The sequence below is a fragment of the Anolis sagrei genome, chromosome 12 (assembly GCF_037176765.1).
Source record: "Anolis sagrei isolate rAnoSag1 chromosome 12, rAnoSag1.mat, whole genome shotgun sequence".
Classification (NCBI taxonomy): domain Eukaryota; kingdom Metazoa; phylum Chordata; class Lepidosauria; order Squamata; family Dactyloidae; genus Anolis; species Anolis sagrei.
Window position 1 is genome coordinate 10620463 of NC_090032.1, and position 14641 is coordinate 10635103.

The 14641-nt window shown below is 47.1% G+C and overlaps 1 protein-coding gene across 1 annotated transcript; it reads left to right on the top strand.

Annotated features, from left to right (window-relative positions):
- Window positions 1–3651: 3651 nt before the first annotated feature.
- Window positions 3652–4361, top strand: LOC137097753 (rho GTPase-activating protein gacV-like). Its single transcript, XM_067472671.1, has one exon. The coding sequence runs from the start codon at window positions 3652–3654 to the stop codon at window positions 4126–4128; it is 477 nt and encodes a 158-aa protein (XP_067328772.1). The 3' UTR covers window positions 4129–4361.
- Window positions 4362–14641: the final 10280 nt, after the last annotated feature.

Sequence of the window (14641 nt, forward strand, 5' to 3'; positions counted from 1 at the left end):
TTTGAAAGTGATCCGGTGCTCAATTGGTAACCAATGCAGCTGCAGGAAGATTGGTGTTATGTGGCATCTCACCGGAGTTCCCGCAAGAAGCCGAGCAGCTGCGTTTTGTACCAGCTTGAGCTTCTGGATCACTGACAGAGGAAGGCCAATGTAGAGGGCATTAGAGTAGTCCAGTCTTGAGATGACCGTAGCCTGGATCACCGTAGCTAGGTCGTCCCTGGACAGGGAGGGGGCCAGCCGTCTAGCCTGCCACAGGTGAAAGAAGGCGGTTCTGCTCACGGCGGAGACCTGGGCCTCCATCGTCAGCAGAGGGTCCAAAAGGACTCCCAGACTCTTGACCAATGATGATGGGATGCCTTACCATCCAGGGTAGGCAGCTGGATGTCCCCACTGCCCGGTCGACCCAGCCATAGGATCTCCGTCTTTGCTGGATTCACCCTCAACCTGCTGGCACGCGGCCATCCAGTCACGGCCTTGAGGCACTGATGGAAACAATCGGGTACAGAGTCCGGTCGGCCTTCCATGTTCAGCACCAGCTGAGTGTCATCGGCGTACTGGTAACACTCAAGCCCAAAACCTCGAACCAGCTGAGCAAGTGGTCGCATATAGATGTTAAACAACAGAGGGGAGAGAATGGCCCCCTGAGGAACCCCACAAGAGAGAGGGACCTCTCAGAGACCAGGCCTCCCCTCTCCACTCGCTGTCCACGGTTGTGAAGAAAGGAGGACAGCCAGTTTAAAGCTCTCCCGCTGACTCCAGCAACAGCAAGGCGGTGGGTCAAGAGATTGTGGTCGACTGTCAAATGCTGCTGTGAGATCCAATAACACAAGCAGCACTGACCCGCCCTGGTCAAGCTGGCATCAAAGGTGATCCGTGATGGAGACCAGCACAGTCTCTGTCCCGTGCCCCGCATGGAAGCCGGACTGGAAAGGATCTAGTCCGGCTGTGTCGTCTAGGAATTGCTGCAACTGCTCCGCTGCTGCCCTCTCAATCACCTTGCCCAGGAACGAGAGATTTGAAACTGGGCGGTAACTGGAGGAAACCGAAGGATCTAAGTCTGGTTTCTTCAACAGGGGAGAGAGAGACCACTGCCTCTTTTAAGCCCTCTGGAAAGACTCCTTGCTCAAGGGAGCTGTTTATGATCTTCAACAGAGGGTCGTGTAATCCCTCCAAGCAGGATTTCACCAATCAAGAGGGACACGGATCGAGGGAGCAAGTGGTCGGTTTAGCTGCAGCTATGAGCCTATCGACAGCCTCTGTGTCCAGCGGGATGAACCGGTCGAGGATGGGCCCAGCAAGTGGCCACGGAGTCTCAAGTTCTCTCACTGTATCAATTGTGGCAGGGAGGTCCCGGCGAAGTAGCGAGATCTTGTCTGCTCTGAAAATCCTCAGCTGAAGGGGCCTGATCACCACTTTTGGGGACGGTAGGAACCGTCGTTAGGGATCGAATTCTTTTGAACAATTTTGCCAGGCATGAGCTAGCAGACGCTATCAAAGAAGCATAACATACTACATGAAAACTCCAACCATCACCCAAGTCAAAAAAGAAGCACCATTAAAGCCTTGGCAGATCGTGCAAAAAGAATCTGCGAAGCCCACCTTCTCCTCCAAGATGAACTGAACCACCTCAACCGGGCTCTCCAGGCCAATGGAGACTCCACCTCAGACATCAGAAGAGCTGCAAGACCAAGAACAAGCCATGAGAGTCAAGATGAAGATCCACCCAGAGGAAAAGTGTTCCTGCCATACATCAAGGGAACCACTGACCGCATAGGGAAGCTGATGAGGAAACACAACATACAAATTATCTACAGACCCATCAAGAAAATCCAACAAATGTTACGTTCAGCAAAGTACAAGAGGGATCCTCTCACCTCTGCAGGAGTCTACTGTATACCATGCAGCTGTGGACAAGTCTACATAGAGACCACCAAACACAGCAGCATTGCCCAAACACGCATCAAGGAACATGAAAGGCACTGCAGACTACTCCAACCAGAGAAGTCAGCCATAGCAGAGCACCTGATGAACCAGCATATTATTTGGGAACACAGAAATGCTGGACCACACCAACAACCACCATGTCAGACTACACAGAGAAGCCATTGAAATCCACAAGCATGTGGACAATTTCAACAGAAAGGAAGAGACCATGAAAATGAACAAAATCTGGCTACCAGTATTAAAAAAAACTCTAAAATTACAACAGCAAAACAGCAGAGAGGAAAAAACCAGGCACATCTTAACACCTCTCAACAAAAGGTTTTCCCAGGCTCAGGCAGGCCTTCAAATGCTAATGAAGGTGATCAGCTGAAACATTCACACCTAGCTCCAGCAGAGAAGAGCTCTTTGCCCCACCCCAGTCAATCCACAGATATATAAACCCATTGTCCTATTTCCAACAGATCTCACTACCTCTGAGGATGCTTGCCATAGATGTAGGCGAAACGTCAGGAGAAATGCCTCTAGAATAGGGCTGGGCGGTTTCGTTTGTAAATTTCATAATTCGTTATTAATTAATTATTATTTTTTATAACGAAGCGATATTGAACCATTCAGGAGCAACTTAAAATCGAAACGAATTTTTAAAATTTATTTCGTAATTGTTTCGTAATTGTTTCGAAATTGTTTCGTTATTATTTCGTTATTATTTCCGTATGTCTGGTGCAAGTTTTATAGTCGTTGTTTGTTTTATCAGTGATAAAAAAATAAATTATCACACCAACAGTCAACAACAGAGGGAGAGGGAAGCTTCAGAAGTTCCCCCTTTCCCATTTGGAGGGTTTTTTAGCGTATTGCGCAATCGCGTCCGCCATTAACGAATCGATTCGTTATTTGTTTCGAAATTGTTTCGTAATTTCCGAAATTTGGTAAATATCGAACTTTTTTAAAGAAAAATTTCGGAAGCCCTATGAGGAGCGGCTTAAGGAGCTGGGCATGTTTAGCCTGAAGAAGAGAAGGCTGAGAGGAGATATGATAGCCATGTATAAATATGTGAGAGGAAGCCACAGGGAGGAGGGAGCAAGCTTGTTTTCTGCTTCCTTGGAGACTAAGACGCGGAACAATGGCTTCAAACTACAAGAGAGGAGATTCCATCTGAACATGAGGAAGAACTTCCTGACTGTGAGAGCCGTTCAGCAGTGGAACTCTCTGCCCCGGAGTGTGGTGGAGGCTCCTTCTTTGGAGGCTTTTAAGCAGAGGCTGGATGGCCATCTGTCAGGGTTGATTTGAATGCAATATTCCTGCTTCTTGGCAGAATGGGGTTGGACTGGATGGCCCATGAGGTCTCTTCCAACTCTTTGATTCTATGATTCTATGATTCTATAAATAACAAAACGCAAAAACCGCCTAAAAACGAATCGAGTTTAGAAACAAATTTTTCCATGGTTGGACAGCCCTACTCTAGAACATGGCCCTATAGCCCGAAAAAAACCCACAAGAACCTGATGAGGGGTTTGTTAACAATTTGAACCTTGGGTATTGTTAGATGCTATGTCGGGAGTCATGGCTGGGGGTTCACGGGTGGGAAGAGCGAGGCGGGATTGGGGGGGAAAGGTGTGTGCTTTAGTGGAGGATATTTCGAAAATTGTATAGTTCTTTGTTTTAATTCATATAACACTTGCTAAGTCTGTTCTTGTTTTTCTTACAGCCATGCCACGCTTTAGACTCCCGTTTCAGAGGCCCCGTCGTGTTGGAGACATTCAAACGGAGGAGGACAAGCTTCTACTAAGTATTCCACGAAAGCGTAGAAGCTTCTGGAAGAGGGTAAAGAGTTTGTTCTCTTGTATCTCGGCCGAAAGGAGGGCTGTGGTGCGCCCGCAGAAGGGCCAGAGGGGGAGGCTGGCTAGTCGCATTCCATCTCTCGAGACCATCTTAGAGGAGGAAGAGGAGGAAGTGGTCCTGGAGGAGCTGGCCAGTCTGCCTCCAGACGTCCCCACCGACGGGGAGGAGGAAGACAAAGAAGAAGAAGAGGAGGAAGAGGAAGAAGAAGAGGAAGTAGAGGAGGAACAACGGGAAGAGAAGGAAGAAGAGAAAGAGAAGGAAGAAGAAGAAGAGGAAGAGGAGGAGGAGGAAGAGGAACAGCTTAGCCACTTTTATCATTTTGTTTTAAATATGCTTGACATTTGAAAACATTTTTAAAAAATTACAAAAAAGAAGTGGAGGAGGAAGGACTTCCGGTTGGTTGAGACCCTCCTGTAGCAAATTTGTGTGTTGGCAGCTCTAGCAGTGCTTCAGTCCTGACTCAAGAAGGCTTCTTGACTCAAACCATTGTGCATTGTGGATGACAAGTCTCTCAGGGCTCTGAGAGACAGCTGAGACATGTGAGTCTGGGTGCACAATAACCCCCTCCTTTGAAAGACGGTCAGATAAAAAACACACCTGTCCCAAGTGCGGACACAAGACCTACAAATTATCGACCCTTCTCGTCCCTATGAGAACCCACGGGGGTGGAATCCATACAGATGCCAGCAGTGCGGACAGACCTTCAGCTTCCACACAGATCTCATGAGGCATGAGGCACTCGCACACAAGTTGGAAAGCAGCTCCAGTAGCAGAAAACCATCTGTCTTCAAGCATATGAATAAACATAAAGACAACACAAAACGAACACAAGCGGATGAAGAGAATCCACTTCCAAACAACACAGTGGTCATCCAGCTGGATGCTCCTGTCATAGCGATGATCCGGGAGCGATTGTGTTATGACAAGCAAGAGCAGCAGCTACAGGAGGAGGAAGACGAGGAGGACCCAGACCCGGTGGAAAGACGTGAAGAGGCCACTGTAGAAGCCAAGGAGGATGTCTCCAAGAAGAAAGCAGTCTTCCGGACCATTCTAGGGAAGTTTGCCTATTGCAAAACCGAGGAGTCAGATCAGACGGGATCTTCGACCGATGCGGCGGCCTCAGCAGAACCGAAGTCGTCCTACAAATGCCTCATATGTGGCCAAGCCTTTGAGATGAAAATCGACCTCACTCTCCACGAGAATACCCACGCGACGCCCACGCCCGTCGAGAGCAGAGAGCGCCAACCGGATTTTTCTTTGTGGAGCAAGAACTTGTATCACCTGGGCCAGGCCAGACCGAAGCCACACCCTTGTTGCAATTGCGGGAAGGAGTTCCACTGCAGAGACAACTTGGTGATCCTCCTCAAAACGCACAGCTTCGAGAACATCTACGAGTGTGGCGAGTGCAAAGAGGTTTTTGTTCAGCAGGATGAGTTGGCGAGGCATAAGAGGAGTCACGCAGAGCAACAGTACTAGGGACCCAAGGGGGGATGAAAGGGAAAGAGAGGACCAGACAGAACCTTTGGGGGAGCTCCATTGTGGTGCATGGCTCACCTTTTCAAGCCCTTTTTATTTCCACACGAGCCCTGATTGCATTTTGAGTGCAAGCCCACTTCCCTAACCATTATACACTTCTTCGGTGCTATTTGTACATTTATTCTAAGTGATTCCCAAGACTTAGGGGTTGCTGCCAAACTGAGGGACACCCAATGTCTGCACTACTTGGCATTGCCTCTTGAACCAAGGTCTGTTGGTGGTTCCTCCCTCTACCTCATGGGGGGCTTCATCTGTTTGTGGTTCCACCTCAAAGCCCTCTTTGAAGGCAGAAGAACCAAGAAAGCTTCAGGGAGAGGGGCCATTTGGTGACTATACCAACCCCCTGTTTGACTAGTAAATCCAAGTTTCTTGTGTTTTGTTATACTTTTGTGCTGTTGGAAATCCCATTGTCTTGTGTTTTGTTAGACTGTTTGGAATGTCCCCAAACATACTTTAGCTCTTCGACATCACCCTCGTGCTTTGGAAGGGATTGTTTCGTTTCTTTTAACTGAGATATACCAGGCAATCGCAACTGAGGTTTTAAAGACAGTTCATTGTATATTTTTTCTTCTCTACCCTTTTTTCCCCATCTTGTGGGGAAACACTTCTTTCTCTCTCAACTTTGTGAGTTCGCTTTCTTCAGTCTTCCTCCCTCCCTCTACTTCTTTGCTTTTGCCTTGGGTTTATTTCGTTTTTTACATTGAACATAGGGCTTCTAGGGATTGTTGGATATTAAGATCAGTAACTATTTATTTACTTATTGGAACTTGTAAAGATAGCAGAAAACTTTGACTACAGGTTCCGGGATCCCACAGCCAGAATGACCACTGGAGATTCTGAGAATAGTAGTCCCACACACTCCAAAAAACCAAGGAACAATAACTTTTACAGGGCTCCATTGTATGTCACAGAACGACTCAATATCTTTAGGCACTGCCAGACGGAGCAGCAAATGGCAAGCTAAGACCAAAGACTGCTCCCAGCAAAGGTCAAGGAATCCAGTTCGATCTGTTCTTATTGAAAATAACAAAAAATATTATGTAGCTCTGAAGTAATAAAAAACCGATTGAAGACTTAGTTGAAGAATTTCTCATCGCTATCCCCTTTGCAAGATGCCATTTTCCTCAAAAGAGGCTGGTGAAATTGATCCTTAAGGATTGGTAAATTTAATCCACTGGATGTCTACCTAGGCCACTGGATACCATTTGGCTCAGTGGTTCTGGCTATTTATGAGAGCCAGGTGAACTTCTTTAAGCCGCATCAAACCTCTGTTGGAGATGATGGAGCAAAGCAATCAGATCTCTCTGTATACTGCTCTGACTCTCTTCCTCTCCGCCATGTCAACCAGAAGGCTCATCATCTGCTGCTTCCTCTTCGTTCTCCTTTCCAGCCATGATTTTCTGCAGCAACATTTCCTTCCAAGCCTCAAAGTTCAAGTTATCCCTAAATTCCTCAAGGGCTAGATCCACCAATACCCATTTTCCCTCACATTCTCCTTCCTCTTCCTCTTCCTTGTCCCCAAACTCTTCAGTTTTGTACTTCCCTTCATCACCACCCCCTTCCTCTTCATCATTTCTTGCCTCTTCTTGGTCAGAGTGTTCCCTATTTTTGTTGGTCGCTATTGCTTCCACCTTTATCTTTCTCCTCTAGATGGTATTTCTGAACTCTGTCCATCAGATTCTTGAAATCCTAAAGAAAGGCAATGTGATCTGTAGTGACCAATGCTGTTTTGATGATGGAAAGAGTCTCAACATGTGAAGCCCTGTCCTCTTCCAAGGAAGCCAAGGCGGACTTCATCTCCTTCAGGTTTTCCTCCTTTATCCCCTGCACAATCTTCTTAAAACATTGTTCTTTTTCGTGCAAGGTCTGGTGAAGAAGTTCAAAACCTTTCGAAATGTCCTTCAAGATATATTCAGTTGAACTCTCCAGTGTTTTAATTGAATCATTTTGAAGAACGAATTCTGTCATGACAGATTGCAGATTCTTCTTCAGCAGCTCCTGATATGGCTTCGGTTTTCCCTGGGCGTCTTGCACGGCCTCCTTAGTGGGCAGGAAACTGTGACTTCGGTGACAGGGCAGATCCCGGCACATGAGGCAGATGGGGAGCCGGTCCTGGAGGCAGAAGAGCTTGAGGGGCTCGCCATGCTTCTCGCAGAAGTCCCCCTCCCCCGGTGGCACCCACAATTTATGGTCGCGCCCCAAATGGCGGACCTTCCTGGCCACATTGGCCAAGGCGCGGTTTTGCACCCTGTCCTGCAGCTGGAAGGGGTGTCGGCACTCCGGAAGGGGCGCCCCTTGAGCCCTGAGGGACAGGCAGCCCTTCAGGCAGGCCAGGCAGAAGTTGTGCCCGCAGCTCAGTATGTGTGGGTCCCGGAAAAGGGACAGGCAGATGGGGCACACCAGGTCTTCCGTGAGGCTGGAAGCCATGGCGCTGGGTTGGAAAGTTGGCTTAGGTGCGCACAGCCTCTCCTGGCTTCTCTCCCCGGGGGTCAGGGCAGGTTTCATTGTTGGATAATGTTGTTTTTTAATTATTGAATTTTAATAGGTTTGGCGTCATAAGGAGATGAAATGTTTTATTAACTGGATTAAACATTTACATAGTTCAGCGCCCTCTCTCACACAGCTTTGGGTAACCCCACAAGTATGATTTAAAGACCGCCATCCTTGCCTTCGGTTCCTCCGCTCTCCACCAGCAAACAATATCTGAGATATACTGCATTGAAATACAGAGGTTCAGTTTCGCTTACAGCTCTCGGTCCTTTGGTAACCGGTTTCTTAAACATTCAGGTGTGGCAGGCAGCTTAAGTGGTAGGAAAGCTCTTGTTTAACTTGTGCAGAACTTGGAAAATTCCTCTTTAGGGGATTACGAGCCCCAGAATTTCCCATCCAGCATTACACTACTAGGCATACTGGCTCAGGTGTTCTGGGATTTGTAGTCCAACCCAACCCCCAGTTCTGCTTTTATGTCTTGATGCTGTTGAATGCATGAGTGCAGGGCCCAGAGTTAAGGTGATGGTCTTACAGTGCAAACCCTTGTATAGGTCTGTTGAAAATATAAGTTCCCCTGAGTTCAGCAGAACTTTGTTCAAAGTATGTTGTAGCAATATAAATCCCTATATTCCCAAAGGAGTGGGGTGGGGAAAGAAGGTCTTATGTTGATATTAGAGCAAACAGTTAAAAGAATAAAATTAATTTAGAGCTCCCAGGTTATGTTGCTTGTACAAATTGTGATGGGGTCGAATCAATTTGTTGATATGTAAGGTTGTTGATATGTTTGTAATTGTTGATATGTGATTTGTTGATATGTAAGATGTAAGGTTTTTACAACTTTGAATAAAGGGGAAAGTCCTGAAACAACAACGACAAGAAAATAAAAAGCTGCAGTCGGGTAGAGCTGAAAGCTCCCTCCCCACACATTGACTACAGCAAGAGGGGACAACGAAACCAGGAGCCTTCCATGGGAGTCCCAAGGAGTGTTTTCCTGAAAAGGGAGGCAGTCGGAAGGACCCTTAGGTTTTAAGGCTCAAGGTACAGCGGGCCGCAGAAACTAAAATAAGACCAATCCCCGACTAAACCCCAAACTCCCCCAAACAACTAAATCAAGTTAAATCAGAGACAAAGATAGAAGAAGTAAAAGAGACAAAAGAATTCCACTTAAGGAAGAAAGAAGCGTACAAAAGTACGAAAGAAGGGAGAGAAAGAGAAGAAAGCAAGCTTGTACTTTCTATAATTCAGACAGTATCCGATAGAAACTATAACACGCACACCCGGTTGCTCTTACCCAAAAGCCCACAAAACAATAAACATTACAAAGCCATTACAGAGACTGTAGGGATATTTCCACTACAAGCATACCAGTAGGGCTGGGCAACCACCGAAAAAATTGTTTCTAAACTCGATTCGTTTTTAGGGGGTTTTTGCATTTCGATTTTTAAATTAATTCCGAAATTTTCCTTTAAAAAATTTCGATATTTACGAAATTTTGTAAATTACGAATCAATTACGAATCGATTTCGAAACAATTACGAATCGATTCGTTAATGGCGGGCACGATCGCGCAATACACTAAAAAAACCTCCAAATGGGACAGGAAGCTTCCCTCTCCCTCTGTTGTTGACTGTTTTATTTATTTATTTATTTCCGTCACTTTTACCCCGCCCTTCTCACCCCCGGGGGGGGACTCAGGGCGGCTTACAAAGGAAGGCACAATTCGATGCCTTGTCACATATACATACATATATAAGCAAGTTAAACAATTACCTATTAAAAAATTTTAAAAACATCACTACACAAAATACAGTAACACAATAGTAGGCTAATCCTGAGCTCAGCATTCGAAGTTTCGTAAATCCATTCCGTCTCATCAGATTCCAGCTCGTCATCAGGTCTTTCTTTAGCTGCCTTGATGTCCAAATGCCTGGTCCCATATCCAGGTTTTCAACTTTTTCCTAAATGAAAGGAGGGACGTTGCCGATCTAATCTCCCCGGGGAGTGAGTTCCACAGGTGGGGGGCCACCACCGAGAAGGCCCTGCTCCTCGTCCCCGCCAATCTCACTTGTGATAAAGGCGGGGTCGAGAGCAGGGCCTCCCCGGAAGATCTTAGGTTTCGAGGTGGGACGTAGAGGGAGATCCGTTCGGACAGATACACTGGTGTGATAATTTATTTATTTTTTCACTGAGAAAACAAACGACTATAAAACTTGCACCAGACATGTGGAAATAATAACGAAACGATTTCGAATCAATTACGAATCGATTTCGAGACAATTACGAAACAATTACGAAACGAATTGAAAAAAATCGTTTCGTTTTTTAGTTGCTCCTGAATGGTTCAATATCGCTTCGTTATAAAAAAAAACGAATTAATAACGAATTACGAAATTAACGAATGAAACCGCCCAGCCCTACATACCAGCATAGAGTTTACAGGCATTTTTATAGGCAACATTCAGAATGGGAGGTGATGGGATTAAGAAAGGTTTTCCTGTCCCAGATCTGATAAGGAGTGTCCTTGATGAGCCTTGTGGAGGAAACAAACAGAGCCGGGGCGAGGGGACCCCCTGGGGTCAGCCTCGTCCCTTTGTAAAGCAATCATGATGTCCAAAGAAACTTCCTTGTCTGCCAGACGAGAGCAAACAACAGGATATTTCACTTGTTATTGTCCATGCTGATGTTTGGTGGCAAGGTTGGTTTCGGGGAGAGAGAATGACTCTCCCTCAGGCACTAAACAGTCTCTGGTCACACTTTTTCTGGGGCAAAGAGCATGAGGAAAGGCAGGAGGGCAAAGAAGATTTATTGATTTATTTATTTATTTACTAGGCTTATATACCGCAATTCTCAGCCTAATGGCGACTCATTGCGGTGTACAACATCGAAAAACAGGTGCAAAATACAAACATAGTGACAAATAATCCGCAGTACATCATTAGCAAACATCTCATCAAAAACATCAACATTATTACAAAGCCATTCCGAGTCGTCTCATCGTCAAGTTCACAATCCAATATCATTTCCGTTGTTCCGTTCCATGGTCAAGTTACCAGTCATTGCACTTCTATTCAAATGCCTTCTGAAACAGCCAAGTCTTTAACTTCCTGCGGAATATCAACAGGGAGGGGGCTAGCCTGATGTCTACGGGAAGGGTGTTCCACAGCCGAGGAGCCACCACCGAGAAGGCCCTATCTCTCGTCCCCGCCATCCGTGCCTGTGACGCAGGCGGGATCGATAGCAGGGCCTCCCCGGAAGATCTCAAAGTCCTCGTGGGCTCATAGGCCGAGAGGCGGTCAGTTAGGTATCTTGGGCCGGAACCGTTTAGGGCTTTATAGGCCAATGCCAGCACCTTGAATTGAGCCCGGTAGCAGATCGGCAGCCAGTGGAGCTGGTACAGCAGGGGAGTTGTATGCTCCCTGCGCCCCGCTCCTGTTAGTATCATGGCTGCCACACGTTGGATCAGTTGGAGCTTCCGAGCCGTCTTCAAGGGCAACCCCACGTAGAGAGCGTTGCAGCAGTCTAAACAGGATGTAACCAGAGCGTGGACTACCGTGGCCAAGTCAGACTTCCCAAGGTACGGGCGCAGCTGGCGCACGAGCCTAAGCTGTGCAAATGCTCCCCTCTTCACTGATGAATCCAGGATTACACCCAAGCTGCGAACCTGCGCCTTCAAGGGGAGTGCGACCCCATCCACCACAGGCTGTAACCCTATACCCTGTTCGGCCTTGCAACTGACCAGGAGGACCTCTGTCTTGTCTGGATTCAGTATTTCACACATATATAATCAATATTTCATACGGGAAAAGATCCCGTCCCCATCCCTCATCCCAAATATTTAATAAAGGAAAATTATCATTTTATTTGAAAGCTTGGAGTCAGAAGTTTTAAAAGGTCTTTGAGGAGAGTTCATGAGGGAGACAGTATGTACTGAAGTCCAAAGTCAGGCAGAGAGTCCATGATCATTGGGAAGGCTGGCAGATGAAACCCCAGCTGTGCTGCAACTGATTCATACTTTGGTCCTTGGGAAACTACAACTCTCACGAAGGGCAGAAGTCCCAAGATCCAGCCGTTTCCCAAAAGCCTCGTGGGGTCCTTGTTGTTGTCAAGGCCTTGGCAATGTGACCAAGACTTAACCCCTATTGCGCAGTCTGGTACCTTTGTCCTTTGCAGAACTATAAGTCACCTTCCCTTGTTGGGGGGGGGGGCGCATGCTCGACGTCACCTCTGCGGACTGAACCGGATGGGTCAAAACCTACCCACCCACCCTCCCCTGATCTTTCCACCTCCAGCCTCAGCCGCCTGCCTTTAGAGCTCAAAAGGAGCCTCTCGTGGCCACTGTGGAGTGTGGAGCTTGTGAGAGCCCAAGGAGAGAAGTATTTGATTGATTATTGATTGATTTGGAACGTTTATAATCCGCCCTTCTCACCCCGCAGGAGACTCAGGGCGGAGCACAATATATATGTGGCAAACATTCAATGCTGGGACATACAACCATACATATACACGAACATTACAATCACGTATATCCGCTTTAACATCAGTTGCTTAAAATCCATCTCAGGACACCATTCTAGGATTGCATAGCTGGGGGGCAATCACTGATAAGGCCCTGTCTCTCGTCCCTGCCAAACCTGCCTGTGATGGTGGTGGGACCAAGAGCAGGGCCTCCCCAGAAGATCTCAGTCTTTGTGGTGGTTCGTAAAGGGACACGTGTTTGGACAGGTAAACTGGGCCATTGAGGGCTATAAGGCCAAAGCCAGCACTTTGAATTGTGCCTGGTAGCTCCCTGTGTGCCGCCCCAGTTATTAACCTGGCTGCCTCTCATTGGACTGTTTGAAGCTTCCGAACAGTCTTCAAAGGCAGCCCCACATAGAGCATGTTGCAGTAGTCTATCCTGATGTAACGAGACCGTGGACCACCGTGGCCAAGTCTGACTTCCCAAGGTATGGGTGCAGCTTCTTGCCTTCCTCCTTCCTTCCTTCTATCTTTCCATCTTCCTTCCTTCTTTCCTTTTCTTCTTTTCCTCTTTCCTTTCCTTCTTCCTCCCTCCCTCCTTCTCCCTTTCTTCTTCTTTCCTTCCTTCCTTCTTTCCTTCCTTCTTTCCATCTTTCTGCCTTCCTTCTTCCTTCCTTCTCTTCTTTCCTTTCCTCTTTCCTCCCTCCCTCACTCTCCTTTTCTTCTTTCCTTCTTCCTTCCTTCCTTTCTTTCCCTTTTCTGTCCTTCCTTCCTTCCACCCTTTCTTCTCTTCTTTCCTTCTTCCTCCCTCCCTAACTCTCCCTTTCTTCCTTTCTTCTTTCCTTCTTCCTTCCTTTCCTTCCTTTCTTACTTCCTTCCTTCCTTTTTCTTTCCTTTTCTGTCCTTCCTCCCTCCCCTCCCTCCGTCATTCCTTCCTCCCTCCCTTCTTTCCAACTTTCCTTTTTCTTCCTTCCTTCCTTCCTCTTTCTTTTCCTTCTTTCTTCCTCCCTCTCTCCCCCTTTCTTCTTTTTTCCTTCTTCCTTCCTTCTTTCCTTTCCTTCTCCCTCCCTCCCTCCTTCCCTCTCCCTTTCTTTCTTTCTTTCTTTCTTTCTTCCTTCCTTTCTTCCTTCCCTCTTTTTTTCCTTCCTTTTATCTTTCCTTCCTTCCTTCCTTCCTCCCTCCTTTCCTTCTTTTGCTGGACTCTCAGAGGCTCAAAAGAAACAACAGCTTCTCCATTGTATTGTCGAAGGCTTTCATGGCCGGAATCACTGGGTTGTTGTAGGTTTTTTCGGGCTATATGGCCATGTTCTGGAGGCAATTTTTCTCCTGACGTTTCGCCTGCATCTATGGCAAGCATCCTCAGAGGTAGTGAGGTCTGTTGGAAGTAAGAAAAATGGGTTTATATATCTGTGGAATGACCAGGGTGGGACAAAGGACTTTTGTCTGCTGGGGATAGGTGATGTAACAAGAGCGTGGACTACCGTGGCCAAGTCAGACTTCCCAAGGTACGGGCGCAGCTGGCGCACAAGCTTTAACTGTGCGAATGCTCCCCTGTTCACCGCCGAAACCTGGGGTTCCAGACTCAGTGTTCTGATTTCCTGGCCACAGTCTGCGTCTGCAGTCATCTTTCCCCTAGAAATACAAAGTCTGTCACGGCCTCCACATTTTCTCCCTCTATTTCCCAGTTGTCAATCATTCTTGTTGCCATAATTTGACGTTTAGCTGCAACCCGGCTTTTGCACTTTCTTCTTTCACCTTGATTAGAAGGCTCCTCAGCTCCTCCTCGCTTTCGGCCATCAGAGTGGTGTCATCTGCATATCTGAGGTTGTTAATGTTTCTTCCAGCAATTTTCACCCCAGCTTTGCATTCCTCAAGCCCCGCACATCCTCGCATGATGTGTTCTGCATACAAGTTAAAAAGGTTGGGTGAGAGGATGCAGACTTGCCATACGCCTTTCCCAATCTGGAACCCGTCTCCTCTTCCGTGGTCAGTTCTGACTGTGGCTACTTGGTCCTTGTACAGATTCCTCAGGAGAGAGGGAAGGGGGCTTGGGATGCCCATCCCACCAAGAACTTGCCACAGTTTATGATGATCCACACAGTCAAAGGCTTTAGAATAGTCAATGAAGCAGAATCATAGAATCATAGAATCAAAGAGTTGGAAGAGACCTCATGGGCTATCCAGTCCAACCCCATTCTGCCAAGAAGCAGGAATATTGCATTCAAATCACCCCTGACAGATGGCCATCCAGCCTCTGCTTAAAAGCTTCCAAAGAAGGAGCCTCCACCACAATCCAGGGCAGAGAGTTCCACTACTGAACGGCTCTCACAGTCAGGAAGTTCTTCCTAATGTTCAGATGGAATCTCCTCTCTTGTAG

Bases quoted from the DNA above. Each gene is read 5' to 3' on its own strand.
- LOC137097753 (XM_067472671.1), top strand. From the start codon at position 3,652: ATGCCACGCTTTAGACTCCCGTTTCAGAGGCCCCGTCGTGTTGGAGAC.